Below are 26,626 nucleotides of genomic sequence, written 5' to 3'. Positions count from 1 at the left end.
ATGTCTCTAGTAATCCCTGCGAACTTCCAGCACATTTTGTAAGTGCTCAAGACTAACATAGATGGGCGGCAGAAAATAGCCTTTGCCTTCACTGCCATGAAGTGTGTGGGGCGAAGATATGCTCGTGTTGAGGAAATCAGACATTGACCTCACCAAGAGAGCAGGGGAGCTCACCAAAGACAAGGTTGAGGGGGTGACCACCATCCTGCAGAATCCACTGCCATACAAGATTCCAGACTGGTTCTTGAATAGACAGAAAGATGAGAAAGATGGCAACTGTCCTGGCCAACCGTCTGGACAACAGGGTCTTTGAACATCTGGAGCAACTGAGAAAGATGGGGGCCCACAGAGGGCTGTGCCACTTCTGAGATTTTGACATCAAGGTCAGCACACCAAGACCACTGGCCGCCGTGGTCGAACCCGTGGACTGTCTAAGAAGAACTAAAGCCTATCAAACTTGTCTATTAGTGAATAGTTTATGCATAAAAAAGGAAACATATATAACAAAGTGATAGCATTAAAAACATACCCATCGATAATAACATCGTATGTAAATGTATAAGATCTACTAGTTAAGAGACAAAAATTGCTAGAATGGATGAGAAAACTTGAGCTATTAATATGCTGCTTATAGAAAACACATCTCAGCTATAAGGACAAAAACAGACTAAAAAACAAAATATAAAAAATATCAAACTAATGGTAGTCAAAAGAAAGCAGAAGTAATATTAATTTTTGAAAAAAATGGATATCAAAGTAAAAACTATCAAGAGAGACAAAGAAGGCCATTGTATACTCATGGGAGTTGAAATTAGACAAGTAGACATAACAAAATAAACATCTACGTATGCAAAGAAAAACCTCAAAATACATTAATCTTACGTAACTGAAGAGAGGAAAGACTATAATACAATAATACCAGGAAATGTTAATATATCACTTATGACCATAACAGATAAAGAAGAAAGAAAATCCATAAAGATATAGAAGAAGTAAGAATACATAAAAAGAGCATAATATGCATCATTCCCAGTGCTCATAGAATACTCCAGAACAGATCATACACTAGACCGCAAAGCAGGCATCAATATACTTTAAACATTAAGATATTACAAAACATTTTTTCAGATCACAATGCTATAAAATTAGATATCAAGTACATGACAATTGACCTAAAAGTCAATTATATGGAACCTGAACAATGTTGTACTTTAAAACTTCCGAGTAACTGAAGAAATAAAGAATGCAATTTAGAAATTTCTTGAAACAAATGAGAATGCAGCATACCACAATCTGTTAAATGGCAAAAGCGGTACTGAGAGGGCAATTTTAACAGTAAGTACTCGCATCACAAAGGAAGAAAGGATTAAAACAGACACCATAACACTACATCTAAAACAATTAGAACAATAAACTCTCAGACACTAAAAGACAAGGAATAAAAACATTAGAGCAGAAATAAATGAATCAGGAATAGATTAAATGTAGGAAAATTCAACAAGAACTTGTTTCTTCAAAAGGATTAACAAAATTGACAAGCCATGTGAGAACCTAACAAAGGTAAAGGAGAAAAAGCAAACATTGTAAAAAAAATGAAAATGGTGATATCACAAGAGAACCAACTGAAATAAAACAGATAATTATACAATTTATGAAAAAGGTGTATTCCAACAAACTTGAAAATCTAGAAGTGTATGTTTTTCCTAGAATCCCATTACCTACCTACAATTAAACAGAGAGGTCTATAAAACCTTAACTTCAAAATAAAAATGTCTGAAACCAAAGGGTTTTACAGGGGAAATCTACTAATCATTTAGGCGTCATCAAACTACGGTCCGTGGGCCACATGTGGCCCACTGAAGGACATTTATCCGGTCCGCCGGGTGTTTTTGCCCCGTTTTTTTTTTACTTCAAAATAAGGTATGTGCAGTGTGCGTAGGAATTTGTTCACAGATTTTTTTCTTTAAAAACTATAGTCTGCCCCTCCAACGGGTCTGAGGGAAAGTGAACTGGCCCCCTGTTTAAAAAGTCTGAGGATGCCTGATTTTAGAGAATAGATAACACCTATTCTAAATAAACAATTTCAGAATTTTAAAAAGGATAAGTTATTACTAAACTCATTTTGTGAAATAAGTATGAACCTAATAACTATGCCATTCGAAGACATCAGATTTGACAAATTCTGACCAATATCTCTTGTAAATATAGGTGTCAAATTTTTCAAAAAACTGCCAGCTAAAATTTTCAGCAAAACATATTTTAAAACATCATGATCAAGTGAGATTCATACCAGGTATCCAAAGATGGTTTAATATTAGAAAATAGTCAATGAAATCTATCAAGAAAATCCATCAAAAGATGCCTGGCTATCAAAAGATAGAGTGTCTAGGGTCTTAAAGACTTGAAGGTAACAAAGTGTTCATCTAACTCAGAAGCAACAACGTCCACATGAAAGAAGCACACCAAATCTGTGTGATCACAAGGTGCCAATTATCAGGCATAAAAGAACAAAACAATCTTATCATTGTGTGCTCACCTGCCTGATACAGTCTCTGAAGACAAATGGGTACATAAGCAAATGTGGTGAAGACAGCTAATGGTGCCAGGCTTTCAAAAGATATAGCATGTGGAGTCTTAAGGGATTGAAGGTAAACAATCAGACATCTAGCTCAGAAGCAACAAAGACCACATGGAAGAAGCACACCAGACGGTGTGATCACAAGATGTTGAAGGGCTCAAGTATCAGGCATCAAAGAACAAAAAAAATCAAATCATTGTGAATATGGGGGGTGTACAAGATCCAAGACCCATCAGTAGGCAACTGGACATCCCTTTATAAGAATGGTTGCGGGGAGGAGACGAGTCAGTCAGGGTGCAGTGTAGCAATGATTAAATATACAACTTTCCTCTAGTTACTAAATGCTTAATTCCCCCACTATCATGATCCCAATTCTACCTTAGAAATCTGGCTAGATCAGAGGACGTACACTGGTACAGATGGGAACTGGAAACACAGGAAATCCTGGACAGATGATCCCTTAAGGACCAGTGCCAAGAGTGGCAATGCTGGCAGGGCGGAGGGAAGGAGGGGTAGAAAGGGGGAGCGGATTACACGGATCTACTTATAACCTCCTCTCCGGGGATTAACAATAGAAAAGTGGGTGAAGGGAGACGTCGGGCAGTGTAATAAATGATAAAATAATAATAATTCATAAATTATCAAAGGCTCATGATAGAGTGGGGAGCGGGGTGGGAGTGTGAGAAATGAGGAACTGATTCCAAGGACTCAAATAGAAAGAAAATATTTTGAGAATGACGTTGGCAACAGATGTACAATTGTGCTTGAAACAATAGATTGATATATGGATTGTGATAAGAGTTGTATGAGCCGCCCCTAAAATTATCTTTAAAAAAGAATCTACCAAAAGAAACAATAATATCAATCAATACAGAAAAGGCATTTGATGGAACTCATTATCCATTCTTGATAAAAACACTTAATACAATAGGAATAGAAGGGAAATTCCTCAACACAATAAACACCATATGCAAAACCAACAGCTAGCATCTCACTCAATGAAGAGACATTGAAAGCATTATCCTTCCCAATGAGACCCAGAGAAGGTTGCCATTTATCACTATTCTTATTTAATGTTATCCTGGAAGTCTAACCCAAGTTATAAGACATCAAAAAGTTATTAAAAATTACAAGTTGGCAAGAAGAAGAAACAAAATTTTATTTCTTTACACACACCATGTTTTTATATAAACATCACAGAGAACCAATTAAAAACATGCTGAAAACAAATTGAAGATTTTGACAATATATCAGAATATGAGATCAACAAACATAAATCAATTGGATTCGTGTATATTAATAAGGACTCTGAAAAAGAAATTAAAATAAAAACAATGACAATAACCACCCCAAAGAGAAAATACTTAGGAATCATTCTAACCAGAAAAACAAAAGGCTTATACAAAGAAAATTATAGAACATTTCCACAAGAAACTAAAAGAAATTTACATAAATGGAAGACCATCCCATGAGCAGTAAAGGAAGCTATAATGGAGTGAAAAATGTCAATATTACCAAAAGCACTCTATAAATTCAGTCCAATTCTTATCCAAGTCCCATCATAATATTTTAAACAAATGAAAACTTGAATCACCAGCTTCATATGGGAAGGAAATAAACCCATGAAATCGCGCGCACACACACACACACACACACACACACACACACACACCAAGAAACAAAGTAGAAGTCCTCTCCCTTCCTGATTTCAAAACCTATTATAAAGGCATGATAATGAAAACAGCTTGATATTTGTAATATGATAGATATGTAGACCAATGGATTAGAACAGAGAATTCACAAATACAACCATTACCCGATTTTTTATAAAACATTTTAAATGAGGAAATAGTCTTTTTGATAAATGGTGCTGGGAAAATTAGGTTTCCACTGGCAAAAAAAATGAAACAGGACCCATATCTCAAACACGTACAAAAAGGAGCACAAATACATTAAAGAATAAAATAGAAACCCCAGGACTATAAATACCATCAATGACAAAAAAGGAACAAACTCAAAGGTCCTGGTAGAAAGCATAAACACACTACCAAACATAATAAAAAACACCCACAAGACAGAAGACAAAATAGAGGGCAGAGGCCATTTAAGAATACGACACTTTTGTCCTTGTTTTGTTTGGTTTCTGCTTGTACGTATATGGGGGTGTCTGAAGAGACCGGTCGCTGAGGATCATTCTCTTGAAGTTGTGTTATATCTTTTTTTTCATGTATCGGTATAAGAAGCCCAGGTTTAGGAGAGAGCAAGTAGAGTAAGGGATTCTGGGGTAGAGGGGTACAGTGGGGTTGGTGCGAGGAAGGGAAGTCGATGTCAAGGAGTCCGTGTAGAAAAGAATTGTTTGGAAACTGATTGTGGTAGCAAATGTACAATTATACTGGACATGATTGAGCTATGAAATCATATGATACATGTATTAATTCCCAATTGACAACAATAATAATGCTTCAGAAAAAGAGTAAAAAGAGGACCCACAGACAATAATAATAATGGCTTCAGAAAAGGGGTAAAAAGAGGACCTACAGATTAGGAAAAATATTTCAAATTTTAAAATGGGCACAAAATATCAATACATGGCAGCCAAGAAATGTTCTCCATAATTAGCAATACAGAGTTGAGAAATGATGAGATACCACCTCACACTGACACTGTTAAAGAAACTTAAAGCAAACAGAAAATACCAAATGCTAGAGAAGATGAGGACAGATTGGAATGCTTATGCATTGCTGTGGGGATTGCAGAATTGTACAGCTACTTTGAAGAACAGTATGGCACTTCCTTAAACAAATACCAATAGAAATACCATATGTCCTTGCGATCAAGGGATACACACCAACGAAATAAAGAGCAAAACAAATGCAGATATATGGATATCATGTTTATTACATCAGTTTCTATAATAGCAAAAGGACAGAAACAACCGAAAACCTCATTTGTGGTGACATAAATAAACAAACTCTGTGGTATATACACAACATGTCATATGCCTCTCTAAAAACCAATTGAGAGACTGTCAAACACCTCATGACACAGACGAAATTGGAAGACATTCTGTGGAACAAAGTTAGTCAGTTTCATAAAGAAATTTTTCAGGACACCACTATAAAAAGGAAAAATACAAAAGCAAAAGAAATGGTATGCACCACAAAGGAAAAGACTTTGAAGGCTATAATTGGGGAGAGAATAGGAGAGGGTTGGGACAGGAAGAGAAGGAGGGAGTTAATGGAAAACAAAAAGAAGATAGAGCCATATGCGGGGGCGAGTGGCTATGGGGACACAATCACAGTGCTGAAGCCCTGGGCTGTACAAGTATGTATAAATTATAGTATATTTTGCTTTGTATGGATTATCCTCCACAAATGAAAGGGGAAAATAATGTAATTAAATAAACATGGACAAAATTTAAAGAGAAGAGGATCACAGTCTTGAAAACTCTCCATTTTCTTCCCCATCATATATGAATACTGGTTTGAGAGGTTAAAAAGGACTGAAAAATAAAAACTGAAACGGACTTCCATGTTTTTGTGGTACACAAAATGAAGTTTGTGGGAAAATTCCACAATATTTTCTTAATAATCTTTTTATTGGGAGCTCTTAGAAATATCATAACATTCCATAATTCAATCACGTCACACACACATTCTTGTGCCACTGCTACCACAATCAGTTTCAAAACATTTTCCTTCTTCTTGAACCCCTTGACATCAGCTCCCTTTATCCCCTCCCTCTCCCACCCTACCCCAAGAAACCCCTATTTAGTTAGTTAGTTCTTTTGCCATCCAAGATATCCATTCACATATTCTGTTGTTCACTCCTCTCCAGCAGAGTTGTACTGTCATCCAGACTATCAGCCTCCCTTCCCACCCTTCTCCCCACCCCCTTCCTGTGCCCTCAGGGAGCCATTACTCCTGTTACTCCTGTTAGTGGTTTCTCAAGGATTATCTATCTTGACTTTCATGGATTGAATGATCCTAATTATACAAATGAACATATGCCAGTCTAACATGATTAATGAAGTAAATCAAATAAAATACATAATGGAGGAGGAAATATTTTTAAAATAGAGGATAGTTATATGTTTCATCAGTGATATACCACACACTGGCTTAATCATTCCTTTCCTGTGCCTTTTCTGAGAGGGATTGTCCAATTGTTTTACAGGTGGGGTTTGGCCTCCACCACATCCATGCCCCTTCACATAGATTTGGTTGCTTGTGTTTGAATTTTTGATACCTTCTCCCTTTCATACCTCAAAATCATGCATGCTGGAATGCTTCTTCCATATGGGTTTTGTTGCTTCCCTGCTAGATGACCGCTTATTTGGCTAGAAGCTTTTAAGACCCCAGATGCTGTATCTTTTAATAGCCAGTGAGATAGTTCGTTGATTGTGCTTACCTGGTCGATAAACACATGTGGTGTCGTTGAAGCGCGGAGAGATAAATGGCGCAGTGAGCCTCTCCTTTCTAGTTCTCAGGTCTCTTGCTTTCTGTGGTCAGACCAGGGTGCAGCTGCCTTAGCCGGTTCCCTGCTTCAGGTGGCAAGGCTCACTTCCTGTAAGTCATCCCTAAGAAGCCACGTAGACCTAACCTGATGCAGCACTGGGTGCTGGAGCAGCCATGTGGAGACCCCTGTCAGTGATGAGATGCTTACATGTTCACTGATTAGGCTTTTCTCCTGCACTCTGTGTCATTGCGTCTGTTTTGTGAGATGGAGGAGGACTTTGTGGATTGGTGTCGGACATATGAGCTAATGTTGGACTTGTGGGCTTGGGCAGCTCTGGGTTGTAATGTTTTCTTGCTGTGTACTTACCCTTTAAATAAAACTCTCTCTTATACATATGAGTTTCTGTGGCTTTGTTTCTCTAATGTACATCAACTTTCTTAACCACATTTGCATATGCACCCATTTTGTATTCTGTGATCATCTCAGGATGGTGACTATCATACAATAAGACATTAGTAGAACAAACCATTCTTATACCAAAAAGATTTAAGAGCAGGCCCAAAGTCCATGTGCTTCTTGTTGCATTTGCATATATACACACATAAATAGAGCAATATTTAGATATTTACATATGTCCACATCTATGTATATTTTGTTCGTTAATTCTTTTTCTTTCCAGCTGCCTCAATCTCACATTTACCCATCGTTCCCCTCTCAGTAATTCCTCTCAGGTACAATTAGATTGATCAGACACCACCACTAAAGCTACACCCCCCTCGCCATCCAATTAGAACCCTTAACATACCCGTGTGCCCATCATTACAGGCTCACCACTCACCTCCCCTGCCTTCTCCCTTACCATGCCTACTCCACAACCTTTGGTCCCACTGTTGTTGTCTCCATGGGATTGCCTCGCCAGCCTATCTTGTAGAGATAAATGAGAGAAAGAGAGAGAGAGAGAGAGAGAGAGAGAGAGAGAGAGAGAGAGAGAGAGAGAGAGAGAGAGAGCAGAGGTAGCATACAAATAGTCCGAAGTGTAACAGAGATCCTGACACAGAGTATAGAATATTACTCTGTTCAATACTGAGAAGGACAAGTTATAATCCAGCTGTCCAGTCCCCCCTTTTTATCAGGGTTCCATATCCCAGGACCTACTTACCTAACAGCAGATATGTTCTTTTTTAGTCTTCAGCGATCGTGTATCTTTTAGCTTCGTTTTCCCACAAACTTGTTGAAGCCCTCTCATATAGCTCACAAAGTTCATGTTCTGAAGCCCGATGAGATGAGTAGGGCTTCAGGGTCTTAAAAGCCTGCAAGTGGTCATCTAAGATACAAATATGGATCTCTCCTGGGTAGGAGAAAAATAGTAAGAAAGTAATCAACCTCAGATGAGAAACAAGTTTACAAGGCTGATAGACTACATGGTCTAAGACCTCAACTACTCTGAGAACAGAAGAGCTAAATGGTGCCCAGGTACCACCTTGAGCTATCTGATGGACGCAGGGGCACACAATAAACATCTCTGATTAGTATGGTAGAAAAATATAGAACAAACAAAAAATTCTTAAATATTCGCAGACTACTTGGGCCACCTGAGGCCAGAGGACTCTCTGAGCTATCATCTTGAGATACCTTGACCCACCCCCCCAAATAGATCCTGTTAGATGAATATTATTGTAAAAAAAAAAACACCTGCATGAGTGAAAAGGTCAACTTTTAATCCCAAACAATGAAGACAAAAGAAGAAAGGAAAGGCAAACAAGAGTACTGGAAATAGAAAAAAGGTAACATAATTAAAAGGAATATTGAAACCATATGAAAAACATCAGTAATGTCATTTTCAATATGTGTGGAAATTGTCAAGGGGGAAATGAACATGTTTAAATTTTCACCAGAATACAATAAAATATTATTTTAAAAGTAAATCGAAAATTACCATAAAATGTCAATATAAATGTAAAGAATATGGAATTACTACAAGTCGAAATCAAAGATTAAAGGTGAAAGAGTTAATTTCCTGCTTTTAAAACTTTTAAAGTCCACAGTAATTATGACATCATAGTATTAACATGAGGATAGACATACCGATCGATGGGCGGAAATATCCAAAGAAATAATTTAAAAAGGAAAGATACCTACATATTTATGATCAATTGATTTTCAACCAAGGTACCAAGTAATCTAATGGGAAGGGAATATTCTTCAATAATTTTTTGGATATATACCTGAGATTGGTAGGTTTATTGTGCCAACCAGTGAACACATGCGGTTATTTCAAGGGTATTTTAATAGAAGGACGAGAGATAAATGGCTCCAAGAGCCTTGCCTTTCTTGTCTCTTGCTCTTTGGTGATTGGACCAGTGTGTGGCTGCCTTAGCTACTTCGTTGCCTCAGCGTGTGAGCTATACTACCTGTGGGACACCCAACACATGGACTGTGTCGCTATAGTTTGAGGTTCCTTCAAGGCCTGCTTGACCATATTGCTGGTGTAAACATCACTTGAACTCTGGAAGTTAGGACCATGTCATCTGGCTGACTGTTGGTGACCTGCCCTGCTGTTTGCTACCTGTGGCTGGATTGTCTGAATAGTTCTACAGAAGATTCACCTGTCTGCTTCATTAACTTGCACCCAGCAGACCTCATGAGTTGAAGTACTGCCATTGTATGAATTGTCTCACAGAAGTGAATTGCACTCTGCCATTTGTACCGCTCTGTGTACTAATGAGCTGTTCATTTCTTATGTTGTATCTCCCAATCTATCTTTCTGTCTATCTAAAATCATGCATGTCTTGGTCTTCTTTCTCTAGAGAACCCTGTTTAACACAATGCCATTTATAATATGAACTTAACTTCTATTTTACAAAAATTAACCAAAAAACTATCATATACCTAAAGTTGGGAGCTAAAGCTACAACACTTCAAGAAGGAAATATTAGAAATTATTTGTAATCATGACTTCAGGAGATATTTTATCTATGAAATAAACCATACTCCATGAAACCTTTTTGAAATGATAAATTACACTATGTAACCTTTTTCCTCGTTTTTTTTTTAAATGAGGAAAAGGACAGACATTCTACAAAAGATTATGTATAGATATCCCAATCTAATACACATGTGACAATATACTTAACATGCATAATTGGCAAAGTATAATTGCAAAGTGATTTAAATTCATATGCAACTAAATCAGCGATGCTCACAGTGATAGAAAATGAAAAATATTGGTGAGGATGTAGAGAAATTCACGCTCTCAGACACAATTGTTGAGTATGCAAAATAGCTTATCTGCCTTTGAAAACACTTTTATAATTCCTTTAAACATTTTATATACACAATGTCTATAAAGTGCAGCAATTCCACGCCTCAGTATTTATGCCAGAGCGATGAATCATTTGTTCACCCCGAAACCTATATGCAAACGCTCACAGCACCATTGTTCATAATAAGCAAAAACTGTAAACAACCAAACTGTACCTCAGGGACTAGATAAATAAAATGCTGCATGTATGTGTGTGTGAGTGTGTGTGTATATACATACATACATACACAATAGTGTACTACTTAGGATATAGGGAATGAGTTGTTATATATGAAAGGTGGATTAACATAAAATATGCTAACAGAAGGCACACACAAAATAATCTGTACTTCATGGTACTATGTATGAAATATTTAGAAAAGTTATAACTATAAAGACAGACAACTATTAGGCCATTGCTGGGGATGAAAGGTTGTGTGGAAATTTCTGTGTACAATACAAAAATGGCATGAGCACATGAGTAGCAAAACAAATGCAATTGAATAGAGCCAAATCTGTGAGAAAGGATAACTAGAGAGCCTTACAGGTCATTGAGGACATGTTAAACTATTTAATCAGCAGTATGAAAACATTTGATTATCTCTTCATGGACAAATAAATAGAGCCCCATTCCAAGCCATTGGCAAAAAAATAGATTTCAAATGAATGTTCTTAAATGTAAATATTAAAAATTTAATTATTACCCTCAAAATTTCAGAATTAACTGATGAGCACCAAAAACCACCAGCCTTGATGAACAACAGAAATGTGGGGGTTAAAGGAGACAGCAGTGGGCGTAAGATACAAAAAAAAAAAATAATAATTTCGCTGGGCTAGGAGTAGGGAAGCCGAGAAGGTGGCGGTGGATCAGACCTTGAGCCGGAATAGCTTTGGCAAGCTCGGAGTCTAAGAGAGATGGTTGTTTAAAAATAAATGTAGTTTGAAAAACTATAAATCCACATGACAAAACGGATAGACTCAGAAAAAGCATTCAACAACATGTAACACCAATTCCTGTTTAAGCCATTTGAGAAGCTTGGAATGGAAGGAAAATTCCTCAAGACAATACAAGCTATATATGAAAAACCAACGACCAATGTGGTAGTCAATGGAGAAAAGACTAACACAATCCCACTGAAAAAGGAGACCAGACCAAGATGCCCCTTGTCCCCACTCTTAATTACTATCATGCATGAGTTATTAGCTAACAGCATAAGACAAAGAAAAGACATCCAATGTTTTCCTCTGTGGAAGGAAGAGGTGAAAATATTATTTGCAGATGATATGATTTTATATATGGAAAATCCCAAAAGTTCCACAAGGGGACTACTGGAAGCAATAGAGGAGTTTGGCAGAGGAACAGGATACAAGATCAACAAACAGAAGTCCATTGGACTGTTACACACATAGGATAAGACCACAGAAGAGGAGATCAAAAAGGTGGTACCCTTCACAATAGCCAAACACGAATTGAAATATCTAGGGATATACCTGCCTAAAAGAACAAAAGATCAATATGCGGAAAACTACAGAACGCTATTACAAGAAACCAAGAGCAACCTGAACAAATGGAAGAATATCCCAGGCTCATAGATTGGAAGGCTCAATATAGTCAAGATGTCAGTTCTGCCTAAGGCACTCTATAAGTTTAATGCAATCTCGATACAACTACACTCATCTTCCTTCAAAGAAATGCAAAAGCTGATTGCCAACTTCATATGGAGAGGGAAGAAGCCCAGAATTAGCAGAGAACTGCTCAAAAAGAAGGATACAGTAGGAGGGCTTGCTTTACCTGAATTAAGCACACACTATACAACCACAGTGGTCAAAACCGCATGGTGTTGGTACAATGGCAGATACTCAGACCAATAGAAAAGAACTGAAAAACCAGAAAAAAATCATCAGCATAGAGACAACTGATCTTTGATAAGGGCCCCAACAATATCCAAAGGGAAGCAGATGCCCTTTTTAACATGTGGTGCTGGAAAAATATGTATATTTAGCTGCAGAAAAATGAAGCAAGAACCTTATCTCACTCCATGCTCAAGAAGAAACTCTAAGAGGATCACAGACCTTGAAGTTAAACCTGAAACTATTAGGGCCATCAATGAAGGAACTGGGATGAAATTGAGAACTTTGGCACAGGGAATACACAGGCTATCACAAATAGGAAAGGACACAGATACAGAAGAGAAACATATTGACAAATGGGATATAATGAAGATAAAACACCTGTGTACATGGAAAGAATTCACCAGGAGAGCAATAACAGCGTCCACTGACTGGGAAAACATCTTTAGCAATGACACATCACACAAAGGCCTTATTAGTAAAATCCACAATACTCTGGTAGCTGCACAGGGGCAGACATCTGAATGGCCCAAAAACATATCAGAAAATGTTCCAGATTTTTAGCCATAAGAGAAATGAAAATTAAAACAACAATGAGGTACAACCTAACACCCTCAAAGATAGCCCAATTGAAAAAAATAGAAAGAAACAAGTTTTGGAGTGGCAATGGGGAGACAAGAACACTCATCCACAGCTGGTGGACCTGTAAGTATGTACAGCCACTATAGAAATTGATCTGGTGATATCTAAGACAGATGGAAATCAAGTTACCATATGACCCAGCAATCCCTTTACTGGGCATATACCCAGAAGAGGTAAGAAAGAAACCAAGGCCAGACACCTGTGCTCCAATGTTCATTGCGGCACTGTTCACAATAGCAAGGAATTGGGAATAATCCAAATTTCTATCAACTGACGAGTGGATACGAAAGCTGTGGCACATACATACAATGGAGTACTATCCATCGCTAAAAAGCAGTGATGAAACGTATGAAGCACATCGCTAAATGGGAAGAACTGTAGGCAATCATGCTAAGTGAAATAAGCCACGGACAAAAGGAAAAGTACTACATGAGTCCGCTGAGGTAAGCTTTAAAAAAAAATGCAAAAGGGCCATAGTGGAAAAGCTGTTGTATACAAACATTCCTGGGCTAAGGACCAGGTAGTATGGCACAGACCAGACCAAATACAGGGATACATATGGTAGACAACTAAAAACAAGGTGGGAAAAGGAAAAAATACTAATAATAAAAAAGAAATGGGTATCAGGGGCACAGGGCACTAACCCACCCAAGGGGAAGGTGTTGCTTACATCTCCACAGGGAAATATGGACCAGACGTGTCTTAGATAGGGTTCTAACACAATAAACTATCACAAGACTTCAACCTAGTGCTCCAAAAGATGAATGCAACATGCCAGGGTGGAGGAGGGAAGCAGTGAAGAGGTGTGACGGGCAGGCCCTAATCCCAAATACTATGTGGATACCTGTCCCTCCCCCCACCCAGAAGAATTTATTTCAATGGACTTCATTGAATCTGCAGCTCCAGGAGATGGAGATATCTGATTGGAGTACATTGGAGCCGATGAAAGGGGAAGTGGAGAGAGTGGAGAACATCCTGACCCACTAGGCCTTGAGGACAATGTCCCCAATTTGAGAAGCTAGCCCACATGGTCGGCCCCACTATGAGATATGATGTCCCTCACTGACCCATAGCCCTACAGGGGACAACACCAAAGACACAGTGAGGGAATTGCGCCCTAGATGATCCCGCCACACCTAGGCAAAACAGTAAAGTGGTGCAACAGAACAGCAAGGAACAGAGCAGCAAGGTCTACAGGGAATGTTAAAGGTGGACTTTGGGCCAGGGCAGGTTCCCCAACATACTGGGCAGGTAAACACTCCTAAAGGCCAACAAATTGTCGTTGAACTGAATACAAGCTTTCCTTTCTTCTGTTTTGTTTTTACCATCGGTTTATTGTTGTTATGATTTTGTTGTATATTGTTGCTTGGTTTTGCTCTGTCTTGTTTTTGTATAAGTTATTATCTCAGCAGTTCTGTCTAAATAAGATAGGCTGGATGAACAATCTGGAGGAGAAAACAACGGGACTGAGAGTTCCGCAGGGACTTGGAAGAGGGGAATGTGGGGGCAAAGGTAGTGGTTTTAACAAACCCAGGGAGAAGGGAACTACAAGTTACCCAAATTGGTTGTGAGGTGGGTGTAGGAGACCTGGCAGGGCATGATGAAGGGTAAAGTAACCAAGAGGAATTACTGAACCCCAAATGAAGACTGAGCAGGATAGTGGGATAAGAGGAAAATCTAAAGAAATAGAGGAAAGAGCTAGGAGGTGAAGGGCATTTATAGAGGTCTAAATAAAGGCATGTACATATGCAAATATATTTATATATGAGGATGAAGAAATAGATCGATGTGCATATATTTATAGGTTTAGTTTTAAAATAGCAGAAGGTCACTGGGGCTCCACTCAAGTACTCCCTAATGCAAGAATACTTTCTTCTATTAAATTGGCATTCTATGATGCTCACCTTCCCGACACAACTGCTGACGACAAAGCGGGTGAATAAGTAGTGTGGTGAAGAAAGCTGACGGTGCCCCGCTACCAAAAAAATATAGGGTCTGTGGTCTTAAATTTTTTGAAGGTAAACAAGTGGCCATGTAGATCAAAATCAATAAAGTTCACCTAGAAGAAGCACGCTAGCCTGAGTGATTACGAGGGGCCAAAGGGATCAGTTATCAGGCATCAAGGAACAAAAAAATCATAACATTCTGTTCTCACCTCACTGATACAATCACTGAAGACAAATGGGCGCATAAGCAAATGTGGCAAAGAACGCTGATGCTTCCCATCTATCAAAAGATATAGCATCTGAGGCCTTAAATGCTTGAAGGTAAACAAGTGGCCATCTAGCTCTGAAACAACAAAGCTAACCTGGAGGAAGCACACCATCCTGTGTGATCACAAGGTGACGAAGGGATCAGGTATCAGGCATCATCAGAACAAAAAAAGATATCCCAGTGAATGAGGTGGTGAATGCGGAGTGGAAACCCAAAACCCATTTGCAGGACACTGGACATCCCCTTACATAAGGGTCTTGGGGATGAGATGAGCTAGTCAGGGTCCGACATAGCAATAATGAAATATACAACTTTCCTCTAGTTCCTAAATGTGTCCTCCTCCCCCACTATCATGATTCCAATTCTACCTTACAAATATGGCTAGACCAGAGTATATACACTGGTACAGAGAGGAACTGGAAACACAGGGAATCCAGGGCGGTTGATCCCTTCAGGACCAGTTGTGTGAGTGGCTATAATTGGAGGGTGGAGTGAGCGTGGGTTGGAAAGCAGAAACCGGTTACAATTATCTACATGTGACCTCCTCCCTAGGGGATGGACAACAGAAGAGTGGGCGAGGGGAGACGTCAGACAAGCAAGATATGACAAAATAATAATTTATAAATTATCAAGGGTTCATGAAGGAGGGGATTATGGGGAGGGAGGGGAAAAATGAGGGGCTGATACCAGGGGCTTGGGGGAGAGCAAAAGTTTTGAAAATGATGAGGGCAATGAATGTTCTTTACACAATTGATGTATGTTTGGATTGTTTTAAGGGTTGTATGAGCCACTAATACAACTATTTAAAATAAAATAATTGGAGCTTTGGTCATGGGGAAGCAAATGAAGGAGATTCAGATAAAGATGGGGCAGATCTGCTAAGTGTAGATGAAGATGAGGATTCTGAGACCTCAAAAGGAACAAAGGTGAACTGCCGATTTGAAATTGTTTCTTGATGACCTATGTAAGATAAAACAAGACTGAAAGTATTAAAACTTTGAAAGGGAACCCACTTGGAATTAACATGTTAAGCGACCATAAGACTTGAGTGAAAAGACACAAACTGCACCATTATGTTCGGCAACTGTAGTTCATGGTAGACGTTTGCAACATGCTAGCGCACGGATGTCATTAGTGCAAGCAGCAGCCCAAACAGAAAGGAACGGATACCCACCTGGTGCCCAGAAAGTTGACACTGCTCCTTTAAGGCCTTTCCTTCGACCCCACCATATTGCCAAGGTGCTCTGACGTCAACAATGCTACCCCTCGTGCCACGCCCACGTCAGAAGAAGCCCGCTGGTCTTTCCGGGAGCTTCCCGTCAACGTCCGTCCGTGAGCAGCTTGAAGGTCGTCCAAGCTCTGGAAGAGAAAGGACGATCACCGCGTCTGCCGAAGTGGCGGTATGAATCTGTCCAAGGACTTTCACAAGAACTGTAGACAAGCCACAGGTCCGAGTGAATCGCCTGGACCGTTATCCAGGATGTCGGTTCCTCGGAATTCTGCAGGCCCTAAGTCAAAAAATACAAGAGCCACCAAGAGGCGTTATGGCCCCAGCCAGGGTAAGCCCCCCACTGATATGACTGTGAACTGTGATGATAGTAGACAGACATACGTGCAGACTAGTGCGAACGTCATTCTAGCCAATGCGAAAGGAACCAAAATGGCAAAGAGGAAGGAAAGGAAACCCAGCCTTTCACATCCACATGATCCAATCGATTTGTTCAGTGATGTTGAGGACAGTGACAGAGCCAACAGAAGAGAGAGCGTAGCTCCTCAACAGGCTGCTTCAGCATGTTGCTCCCGAGCGCCCCCCACCGGGGGTCTGGAAGCAGCCTGCAACGAAAACACACGTAGAGGAGGCATTGTGGCCCAAGCCAAGTTAAATACCGCTCCATTGGCAATGAAAGCTAGCAGGAGAAACCCTTTGGGCAGTTTGGGTCTCAAGAAGCCTCCAAAACGGCGTAAAATTGTTTCTGAAGAAACCGTAGTCCATCCTTTGTCCGTAAGATGCCAGAGATCCTGTGACAGGGTCATTTTAAAGTGTCGATGTGTACGAGTAGGAATACTTCTCCGGGTGTTACTAGAGCCAGTCACTTTTGCTTTGGATTTTATCAAGATAAAGCTAGAAGAACCGGAAGGTGGTCAGGTAGCAATTACCTTAGACACCTCTGATGTAATGAAATGTGACTGGTGTCAAGTCCGAAACCCCCCAGTCGTGTTTCTCCAGACCACACCAGCAGTTTATGGAAAGTTGAGCATGCAGCTGCAAATGCACAAGAAAGAGAAAGTTTGGACTGAGTGTAAAGAAATAAATAAGATACCGACTCTAGAACGATATATCATCTTAAGTTTTGACACTGACCTTGATCTTGAAACAAATACACGATTTGAAAAAATCCTTACTGAAATAGGTAGAAAAAATAAGGTTTCCAATTTTTTTTCAAAAATTTCCTTTGTAGAAGCCAATACCAGAATTGTTGCCTGTAGCAAAACCTATCCCGAAAGCTTCAAAGGAACTGTGATAAAAAAAGTAAACATAATGAAAACTATGTCCTTTGACTCTAAAATACTACTTCAAAGCAAACAGAAACTCCAGTTGGTTGGTGATGACAAGGCAACTGGACAGAGCCAAGCCGCCTTTACTGGTCCTGTAGAAAAACTAATAGTGTACCCACCACCTCCAGCTAGAGGAGGAATCGCTGTTACTAGTGTGGACCTACACTGTCTAAAGGAAGGGGTATTTCTAAATGATATTATTATTGACTTTTATTTGAAATATTTGGTGCTCGAGAAACTGAAGGAAGAGGAAGCGAACCGAATTCATATATTCAGTTCGTTTTTCTACCCATGCCTGACTGACATTAAAAGACAGCTTTTGCAGGAAGGTACCAATCTATCAACACCAAAAAAGCGACATCTGAGAGTAAAAACCTGGACCCGGCATGTAGATATTTTTGCAAAAGATTTTATTTTTGTACCCCTTAATGAAAATGCACATTGGTTTCTGGCTATTATTTGTTTCCCTGGCTTTGAGAAACCACAATATGAGCCTAATCCTCATTTCCACAAAAATGCACTCGTCCAAAAAACTTCAACTGTAGTAGACCGTTGTATTTCTTCTCCTCCAGCCAACGTAATGGCCAGTTCTTCACAAGCCTGCTCTGCCAAGCCTGTAATTTCGAGGATTCTAAACAGAAAGCCTCACATGCCTTTATTTCCTTCAAAGGGTACCCCACGGGAAGAAAGGGACCCTCGGTGTGGGGAACATACATGCAACGTAAAAGGTAGTTTGGAAAAAGTAAGCCAGACTGCAAGTGAAAGTGAAGCATCAAAGAAAGGAGATTCCGTGTGCGAGAATGTTGTTGATAAGAATAACAGTGAGCATGGGCCACAAGGGGACTGTTTAAGACCGTCACAACATGCACACGCAGTGAGTGAAATCAAGCCAAACTGTCCTCATGAGTCAACCTTCAAAGAGCAGGAGAGCCCTTGCAGCCCGGAGAGAGGACAGTGGCATTTCGAGCCCACCATGTGTAAGCAGCCTTGCATCTTGCTTCTGGACTCTCTACGAGGCCCTTCCCGCTCACATGTTGTGAAAATTCTTCGAGAATATCTAGAGGAGGAATGGGAAATTAAAAAAGGCACCAAGAGGAGTTTTTCCACAGATGTCATGATGGACCTGAGTCCAAACGTGCCCCAACAAAGCAACCTCAGTGATTGCGGTGTCTATTTGCTGCAGTATGTCGAGAGTTTTTTTGAGAATCCAGTTCTCAATTTTGCACTACCTATGGATTTGAAAAACTGGTTTCCTCCTCTAAGAATACGGGCAAAGAGAGAGGAAATCCGCAACCTAATTCTGAAGATGGAGGCAGAGCAGTGCAACGGGAGAACAAGCGTGTAGACAGGCTTTCAGAAGAAACGCCTTTAGGTGAAGGAACGCAACCAGATGACGCCAGGATCTCAGACTGACCATTTCTCTTGCCTCTAGAAATAATACACGTTTGATCTTGGTCTAGACAATAAAACATGCAATTGTCCATGACTCAGAGTGATTTGTAAACTTTCATGCTTCTCTAAATGTCCTATAATTAATTTTCCATATAGTATGTATTAAGTAAATGTCGATAATCATGTTAATGGGGCCAATTTTCCCAGCATTTATAATTTCGTTTTTCACCCATTAGGAAGCTTTTGTTATGTGTTCTCTGTTTCTAGAACTTAAACCTGCAACTTCTAAGCACAAAACAAAAATAGAGGAAAAAATAGAAGAAGAAGAATTTATAATTCATCAAGGTTTGACTAGGGTGTAAAGGTGGGGGAGGAGTTGGAGAGGGAAACAAAGAGGAGCTGACACAAAGGGCTCAAGAGAAAGAAAAGATTTTGAAAGGGATGATGGCAACAAATGTACTGATGTGCCTGATACAATGGCTGTATGGATGGTTATAAGAGCTGTAGAAGGCCCCTTCCCCCTGCCCTTATGGTATCACTACTCTCAATATCTGTCCTGGATTCTCTGTGTCCTGAGCTCTTTTCTGTACCTGTGTACATGCTCCGGTCTAGCTAGATTTCTAAGATAGGACGCGGGTCATAATATTGGGGCGTGGGGGACGCATTAAAGAAGTAGAGGAATGTTGTATGTTTCACCGGTGCTATACTGCACCTGGATGGCTCGTCCCTTCCTTGTGACCCTTCTGTGAAGGGATGTCCAATGGGGTACTGATGGGCTTTGGGTCTATATTCCGACAAAGATACGGCTTTCTACTCCAGTAAATAGTTACAGTATTGTCCTTTCTGCCCCGTCCTAAAGGGTGACTAAGGGTTGGCACTGACTTGGGTGTAGTGAGTACACACACGCCCACACACGCTGATACACACACAATGTGAGTGTTATTGTCAACGATACTGAGAATGTGCTCTTACATAAAATTGCTGAGCCCAGTTTGGGAGCTAAGGAAGGGCCCAAAGGAAAATGCTGTTCCACGATGTGGAGTGGGGGCTTCATATGTTCAGGCACCGAGCCAACAGAACACAGAATAATTGGATATCTCACGGACAGAAGGGAAGGACACAACATCCAGGGCAGAGGATCCAGCAGCTGGGATGGCTAATCCAGGCTCCTGGCTACATCTGATCGAGCAGGAACAAACAAACAAACGGGAACACAAAAACCAACTTGTGACAAACCATAAAGAAGGAGCAGCTCCACAGATCTTTCTACCGCAGAGTTCCTTGTGGTGGAGGGACCCTGCCAGCCACGGGCGACTTTCTTAGTTTCTAACACAAAGTATTTCATAGTGAGGTCTCGGGTCTGTCTGCTACTCTCTTCACTAGATGAGGCAGTAGGTCAAATAGAAAGAGCTTAGATGAAACTGCGCACTCTCTAAGAATATTTTCTCCTTCCTGCGCACAGCAGTACTGCTTAACCATGGCAGCAATAGTGAGCCCTGAGTTGTTTTCCAGGTGCTGGTCTATCTTTACTGTATTCCATATACTTTGCACTTTACTATATTACTCATTTCCAAATGCTGAGCACCAAGCATCATCCTAACTTCCCCATGCACACTTCTGAGCACTGCACAGGAGCAAAGCCTCACACTACCTGACAACATGATAAAGAGCTATGGGTTGTGGCTCCCACGAGTTAGAGGTTTGCATCCCATCTCGAAGAAAATAAACACAAGCACAGAGAGGTTTATGGTAAATTTCAACTGGATATTCACACAGTGTGCACTGCAGACTAGGGGTGATGGATGGTTTCAACAATTACATAGCTCTTGGAATGGTTATTTAAATTGTTATACACACCCCCGATCACCAGCCCCCAGCCACTCCCGAAAGAGTACTTTTAGATTAGGGATGGCAAATGAATGTCATCTTGAGACCCCTACAAACAATTGGTTTCCAGAATGAAGAAGGGCTAAGGCTGCTTTGGGGTCAGGAGGAAGGTGCCGGGATCCGTGTCAGATCTATGTCCTTGTGTAGCTTGAATGGTAGGCAACCTGAACGTGCTATTTGATACATCGGATTTACAAAGATGGCTGTCTCCACTGAGTGCTTCCCTCTACTGAGCGAAGTCTCCAGGAAAGATTTCCTCCACTGAGAGCAATCATGGACCCATCGCCGAGGGGCAGTCCAGCAGCACTAAGTCCAAGACTGCCCACATGCATGCAAGAGTTTCACTGCTTCACCGCTACTTCCAGAGCTGACAGAGAACGCTCTAGATCCTGAAGGTGGTTTGAACAGCAGCCTGCAGTATAATTGGGATAGGTGTCTTCGCTCAAAGTGTCACGTTAGGATTTGCTATGTAGTTGGAATCCTGTGGGATGTTGACAGTTTGTGGGAATTTTATGTGGAAGGAACTATGCTAATAAGGTCACTTTTCTCTCTTTTTTTGTTTAAGCATTATTCAGCTATATGTGTTGAAAAAAAGATCGCTAACATCCAGGGCCTGTATTACATATTTTCATAAAGGAAAATATTGTGCCTGTATATCTCCAGCAATGAGTTATTCCTGATTTTAAATTCTGTGGACATTTTTTTCAAGAGTCATTAGAATCATAGCAATAATATTTATAATTTATCAAGGGTTGACAAGGTTGGGGAGTCGGAGAGGTAGGGAAAAAAGGTGAGTTGATACAAAGGTCTCAATAGAAAGAAAAGGTTTTGCGGGGGGAAATGAGGAGCTGAGGTCAGGGGCTTAAGTTGGTATCAAATGTTTTCAGAATGATGAGGGTAATGAATGTACAAATGTGCTTTAGACAATTAGTGTATGTATGGATTGTCCTAAGAGTTGTATGAGCCCCTAATAAAATGATTAAAAAATACAATAGCATCTGAAGTCTTCAAAGCTTATTTCCATGTAAGCAGCTTTCTAAGTGAGACATCCACTAAGTCCAAAAAGAAGAAGAACACCAATATCCATAATCCAAGAGCTGTAAATTACATAATCAAAATCTCAAATTTGAAATAGTATCAAAGTTATAAGATTTTGGGGTGCAGAGGGCTATGGATGACAGCAGGAGCCGGAAATACAGTTGCAGGGTCTACACATAGAATAAAGCTCCCTGTAACCATCATTGAGGGATGAGAATCACCTGGGTGTCAGACAGAGCGTATTGGAGGGGTGACAGTAGTAGATTACAGTGACCAAGCTGACTTGAACAGTTCAAACTTTGTCACTTGATCTCCCCTGTGATATACTTTGTGCTTGATCTGGGTTTTGATATTTTCTCTGGGCTTTTTCTTCATATTGAAGTTATCTCTCTCATATTCTCTTATTGATAGTCTTTTTGATTCTTTGGTATGAAACTCAGGATAGGTGAATCTACACAGACAACAATTAGAATAAGGGGTAAGGTTGGGGGGGTGAGGAGGTAACGGGGAGCTGATATCAAGGGGTTTAAGAAGGAAGGAAGAAGTACTTTGAAACTGATTGTGCTAGCAATTATACAACATTGCTTGATATGGTTGAACTATGGAATGGTACGGTGTCTGGATTAGCTCTTAATAAAACAGTTTTAAATAAAGGAAAGATTTTGAACAAGATGATCATAACAAATGTACTGATGTGCTTGATACATTGGATGTATGGATTGTTATAAGAGCTGTAAATGGTCCCAATAAAATGATTTATTTAAAAAACTCCAACAAAACCAAAACTACAGCCTTCAGTATGAAATAAATATCAACCTAACAAAAGGGAAACAGAAAATATTCTCATAACTAGGTCAATAAGTGAGCAACTTTGTGACAAAGAGAGAAAGAATTGAAGTTATCAAGAATTTCATTTTACTTGGTCTCAGAATAAATGCTTGTAGAAGCAGCAGTCACGAATCAAATGACATATTACTTTGGGAAAATCTTGTGCAAAAGACATCCATGTGAGCTTGACGGCTCAGGTGTGCATGGTTCAAGCCATGGTCCTTTCAATTTCTCCATAGACCGATGAACCTGAGCAATGGATAAAGAAAACTTGGGAAGAATTGTTAGGGTTTAATTATGGTCCTGGAAAAGAATATTAGAAGTACCACGGAATGTCTATAAAACAAACAGAGCTGTCTTGGAAATAGTACAGCCACATTTTCCTTGGAAACGGGAAAGCAAGACATTGCCACAAACTCTGGACAGGTTATTGAGAGGGACTGGTCCCTGGAGAAGGACATCATGCTAGTTACAGTAGAAGGTCCACCAGAGAAAGGAAGACCCTCAATAAGACGGAGTGACACAGAGGCAGCGACAAAGTGATTCAACTTCACAGTGTTTGTGAGGATGGTGCAAGATCAGGTAGTGCTTAGTTAAGATGGGTGTGCATCACAACCAATTCAATAGCAACTGCGTCTAAGAACAACAATATGTTATTTATGTAAACATATACAAATATATATATGAAAAACCCAATGTGTATGTATGTGAACAAATTATAAGCAGAAAGATTGAAGATAAGAATAAAGACTAACTAAATTGAGGCTAGTAGATGTGTCTGAGGAAAAATATATATGACACTAGAGAAGGGGTGCAAAGGAAGCTTCAATTCTACTTGCTTTTTCCTTATACAAGAAATCTGAAGCAAAGGAAAGTTCCAGTTTGTGTTTTGCATGCTTATATGTTTGCTATATTATTCTCTGTACTATGTACTTAAACTTCTGTTCTAATAGTAAAATTAAGGGGAAAACCCATGTTACATGCAGTAGGTAAGGATTCGGATAACCATTTACTCAGTTACTCATTGGAAGTCATTCCTCCTTCAAAGAGAACATCAAAAATGAACTTCCATCTGTTGGGGAATTGCTGTGGGAATATTGTGCAAGGATTGCAGTGTACACATATGAGAACAGAGAAGGGTGATGGTTGACTAGCATGATAAACCTGTAAATAATATTACTTAACTGCACACATGAATATTGTTGAAATAGTGATTATTTTGTTACATACATAATGAGCACAATAGAAAATGAATGATAGAATAGCATATGAATAACATAGACCCTTATGTGTCATCCCAAAGAAAGCCAAAGATGTGTGCTGCCATAAATATTTACCTTGGAAGACCTAGGGAGCAGTTGTACCCTGTCCTATAGAGTCACCAGGAGTGAGAATCAATTCGACAGCAGTAGTTCGTTATAAACATGCTCCCCAATTCTTCTGCCACTTTGTAATACCGCAATGGTGTGTGTGACAGAGATGCTAGAAGGCATGCCACCAGTGCTGCAAATACCACTAGGGCCATGCATGTTGAAGAAGTTTCCCTTGAGCTACCAGACAAAGGACAGACTAGGAATAAGGAATTGGTGGTCCACTTCTGATGTAGTTTCAGAAGATGAGCCCCTAACTGTTGAAGTTGTCAAGGATTTCATTTTACTTGGATCCACAATCAATGCTTGTGAATGCAATATCAAGTAATCAAAAGAAGGGTAGCACTGGGCACAAATCTTTAAAGCATTAAAGAGGAAAGATGCCACTTAGAGCCCTAAGCAAGGCCTTTTCAATCATCACATGAGCATGTCAAAGCAAATGACTAAGGAAGGCGGGGGAACTCATGCATTTTAAATTTGCCAAGGAATATTATAAGTATAATGGACTTTCAGAAAAACAAACAGATCTATCTTGGAGAAAGTAATGCTAGAGTGTTCCTCATTAAGAAGACTGGCAAGACTTTGTCTCATATACTTTGGACTAGTTGAAAAGAAACCAGACCCCAGAAAAGGACATCATGATGGAAAGTAGAAGGTCATTGAAAAAGGAGAAAGACCTTCAAGGAGATGGATCAACACCTGGCTGCAACAATGGGTTCCAACCTCTCCATTGAGAGGATGGTGCAGAACCAGACAGTGTTTCCTTTTTGGGTAGCATAATAGTTATGGTTGAAAATCTGAAGTTCAAAGCCACTAGCTTCTCCTCAGGAAAGGCCTTTCTTTCTTTCTTTCCTCTGATTTAAGTTTATTTTCATGAATAATTTTATTGGTGGCTCTAACAGCTCTTGTACCAATGAATACATCAATTGCATTGAGTACATTTGTAAATATGTTGCAATCATCATTTCCAAAACATTTTCTTTCTACTTGAGCCCTTGGTATCAGCTCCTCTTTTGTCCCCCTCCTCTCCCACCCTCCTTCCCCCATGAACCCTTGATAATTAATACATTATATTAATTTTCATATTTTACACCACTTCTGTCTCCCTTTGTCTACGTCTCTGTTGTTTGTCAATCTGGAGGGTGGGGGGAGTTAGGTTTGTACATCGATTATTCCTATTGGTTCCCACTTTCTCCCCATTCTCCCTCAAACTTCCCCCTATCTCCACGTTCTGAGGAGTTAATCTGTCCTGAATTCTTTGTGTTGCAAGCTCTTATCTGCACTAGTGTACATGCTCTGATCTAGCCAGATTTCTAAAGTAGAATTAGGGTTATGATAGTCGGGTGGGGAGAAAGCATTAAAGAACTAGAGGAAAGTTGTATGTTTCCTTGGTGCTATACTGCACCCTGATTGGCTCATCCCTTCCTTGTGACCCTTCTGTAAGGGGATGTCCAGTTGTTTGTAGATGGGCTTTGAGTTGCCCCTCTGTCCCCCCCACTTTTTCACATTGATATCATATTTTGTTTTGGGTCTTTGATGCCGGATAAATGATCCCATTGCCACCTCATGATCACACAGGCTGGTGTGCTTCTTTCATGTGGGCTTTGTTTCTTACCTTCAATCCCCAAAAGAATAACTGCTAATACTAGAATTCTTCAAAACATTACATTTAAGTCTGAGTTCTTTGTATATATTATTTAGGCCATGAATAAGTTTTCAAATATCTATTGGCTGATAAAATGGACTTATTACTTTGATTATATTTATAAATTTTATCATGCAGTAACAATTTGTGTGTGTGTAAGATAACTGGCAAATGCTGGAGAAAATGGGAGAAAAAACGTATAGTTGAAACAGTACCTGGCACTTTAACAGTTTTTATGAACAAATTATAAACATTGTATGTAGTATATATTCTCTATTTTGCTTTATCCCAGAAAAACCACATCCTGATTTTCCCTATATTACTGGACTTATACACTTGCAACCTGGTCACACAAATGAGTGAAGTTTTCAGGCACCATTATGTGGTGTTTTTCTTCTAATCCTTCTCATAACCTTACTTTTCGCCTTCTTAAATTATCTTTACATGACAAGTTGAAGAAGTTCAAACCACAACCTAGCTAAGTACTCCAAGTGACAGTAAATAAACTGAAGACTAGAAAGCACCAGTGGATCTGCAACTTTTATAGATTTATATTTTTGCCATTACTATCATTTGTAGAACTTGTGCATATAATTTTGAAAATAACTAAAGTTACAGAAAGATATAGGCCATGGAAAAGTGCTTAAATATCCCACTTTGAAACTTGTCTTGAAGTTTAACATTTTGTCATTAATCCTAAACTTACTTGAGCAGTCTTATTCTTCATTTCCTATAAGCCACTCTATAGATTTGTCTTTCTCCATGAAAATAGTTTCCTTTGATTTCTTTGATCGATGATTACTGGCTACTTGAGCATAGTTATAAACTTGAGAAGAATCAATTCCTTTATCCATTGAGAATGAGTT

The 26,626-nt window shown here is 39.6% G+C and overlaps 1 protein-coding gene and 1 pseudogene across 1 annotated transcript; both read left to right on the top strand.

The window, feature by feature from the left end:
- LOC142433344 (small ribosomal subunit protein uS13-like) lies at positions 1-445 on the top strand (annotated as a pseudogene).
- Positions 446-10,250: 9,805 nt separating this feature from the next.
- On the top strand, positions 10,251-19,013 carry LOC142433343 (sentrin-specific protease 6-like). The gene is given in 7 exon segments (XM_075538359.1): positions 10,251-10,263; positions 11,226-11,264; positions 15,855-15,992; positions 15,995-16,084; positions 16,087-16,393; positions 16,395-18,919; positions 18,922-19,013. Coding segments are annotated over 7 exon segments (3,204 nt in total).
- The last annotated feature ends 7,613 nt before the right edge of the window (positions 19,014-26,626 follow it).

This window comes from Tenrec ecaudatus, chromosome X (genome assembly GCF_050624435.1).
Source record: "Tenrec ecaudatus isolate mTenEca1 chromosome X, mTenEca1.hap1, whole genome shotgun sequence".
Taxonomy (NCBI): Eukaryota; Metazoa; Chordata; class Mammalia; order Afrosoricida; family Tenrecidae; genus Tenrec; species Tenrec ecaudatus.
The sequence above is the reverse complement of the archived record's forward strand: the minus strand, read 5'-3'. Positions and strand labels throughout refer to the sequence as shown.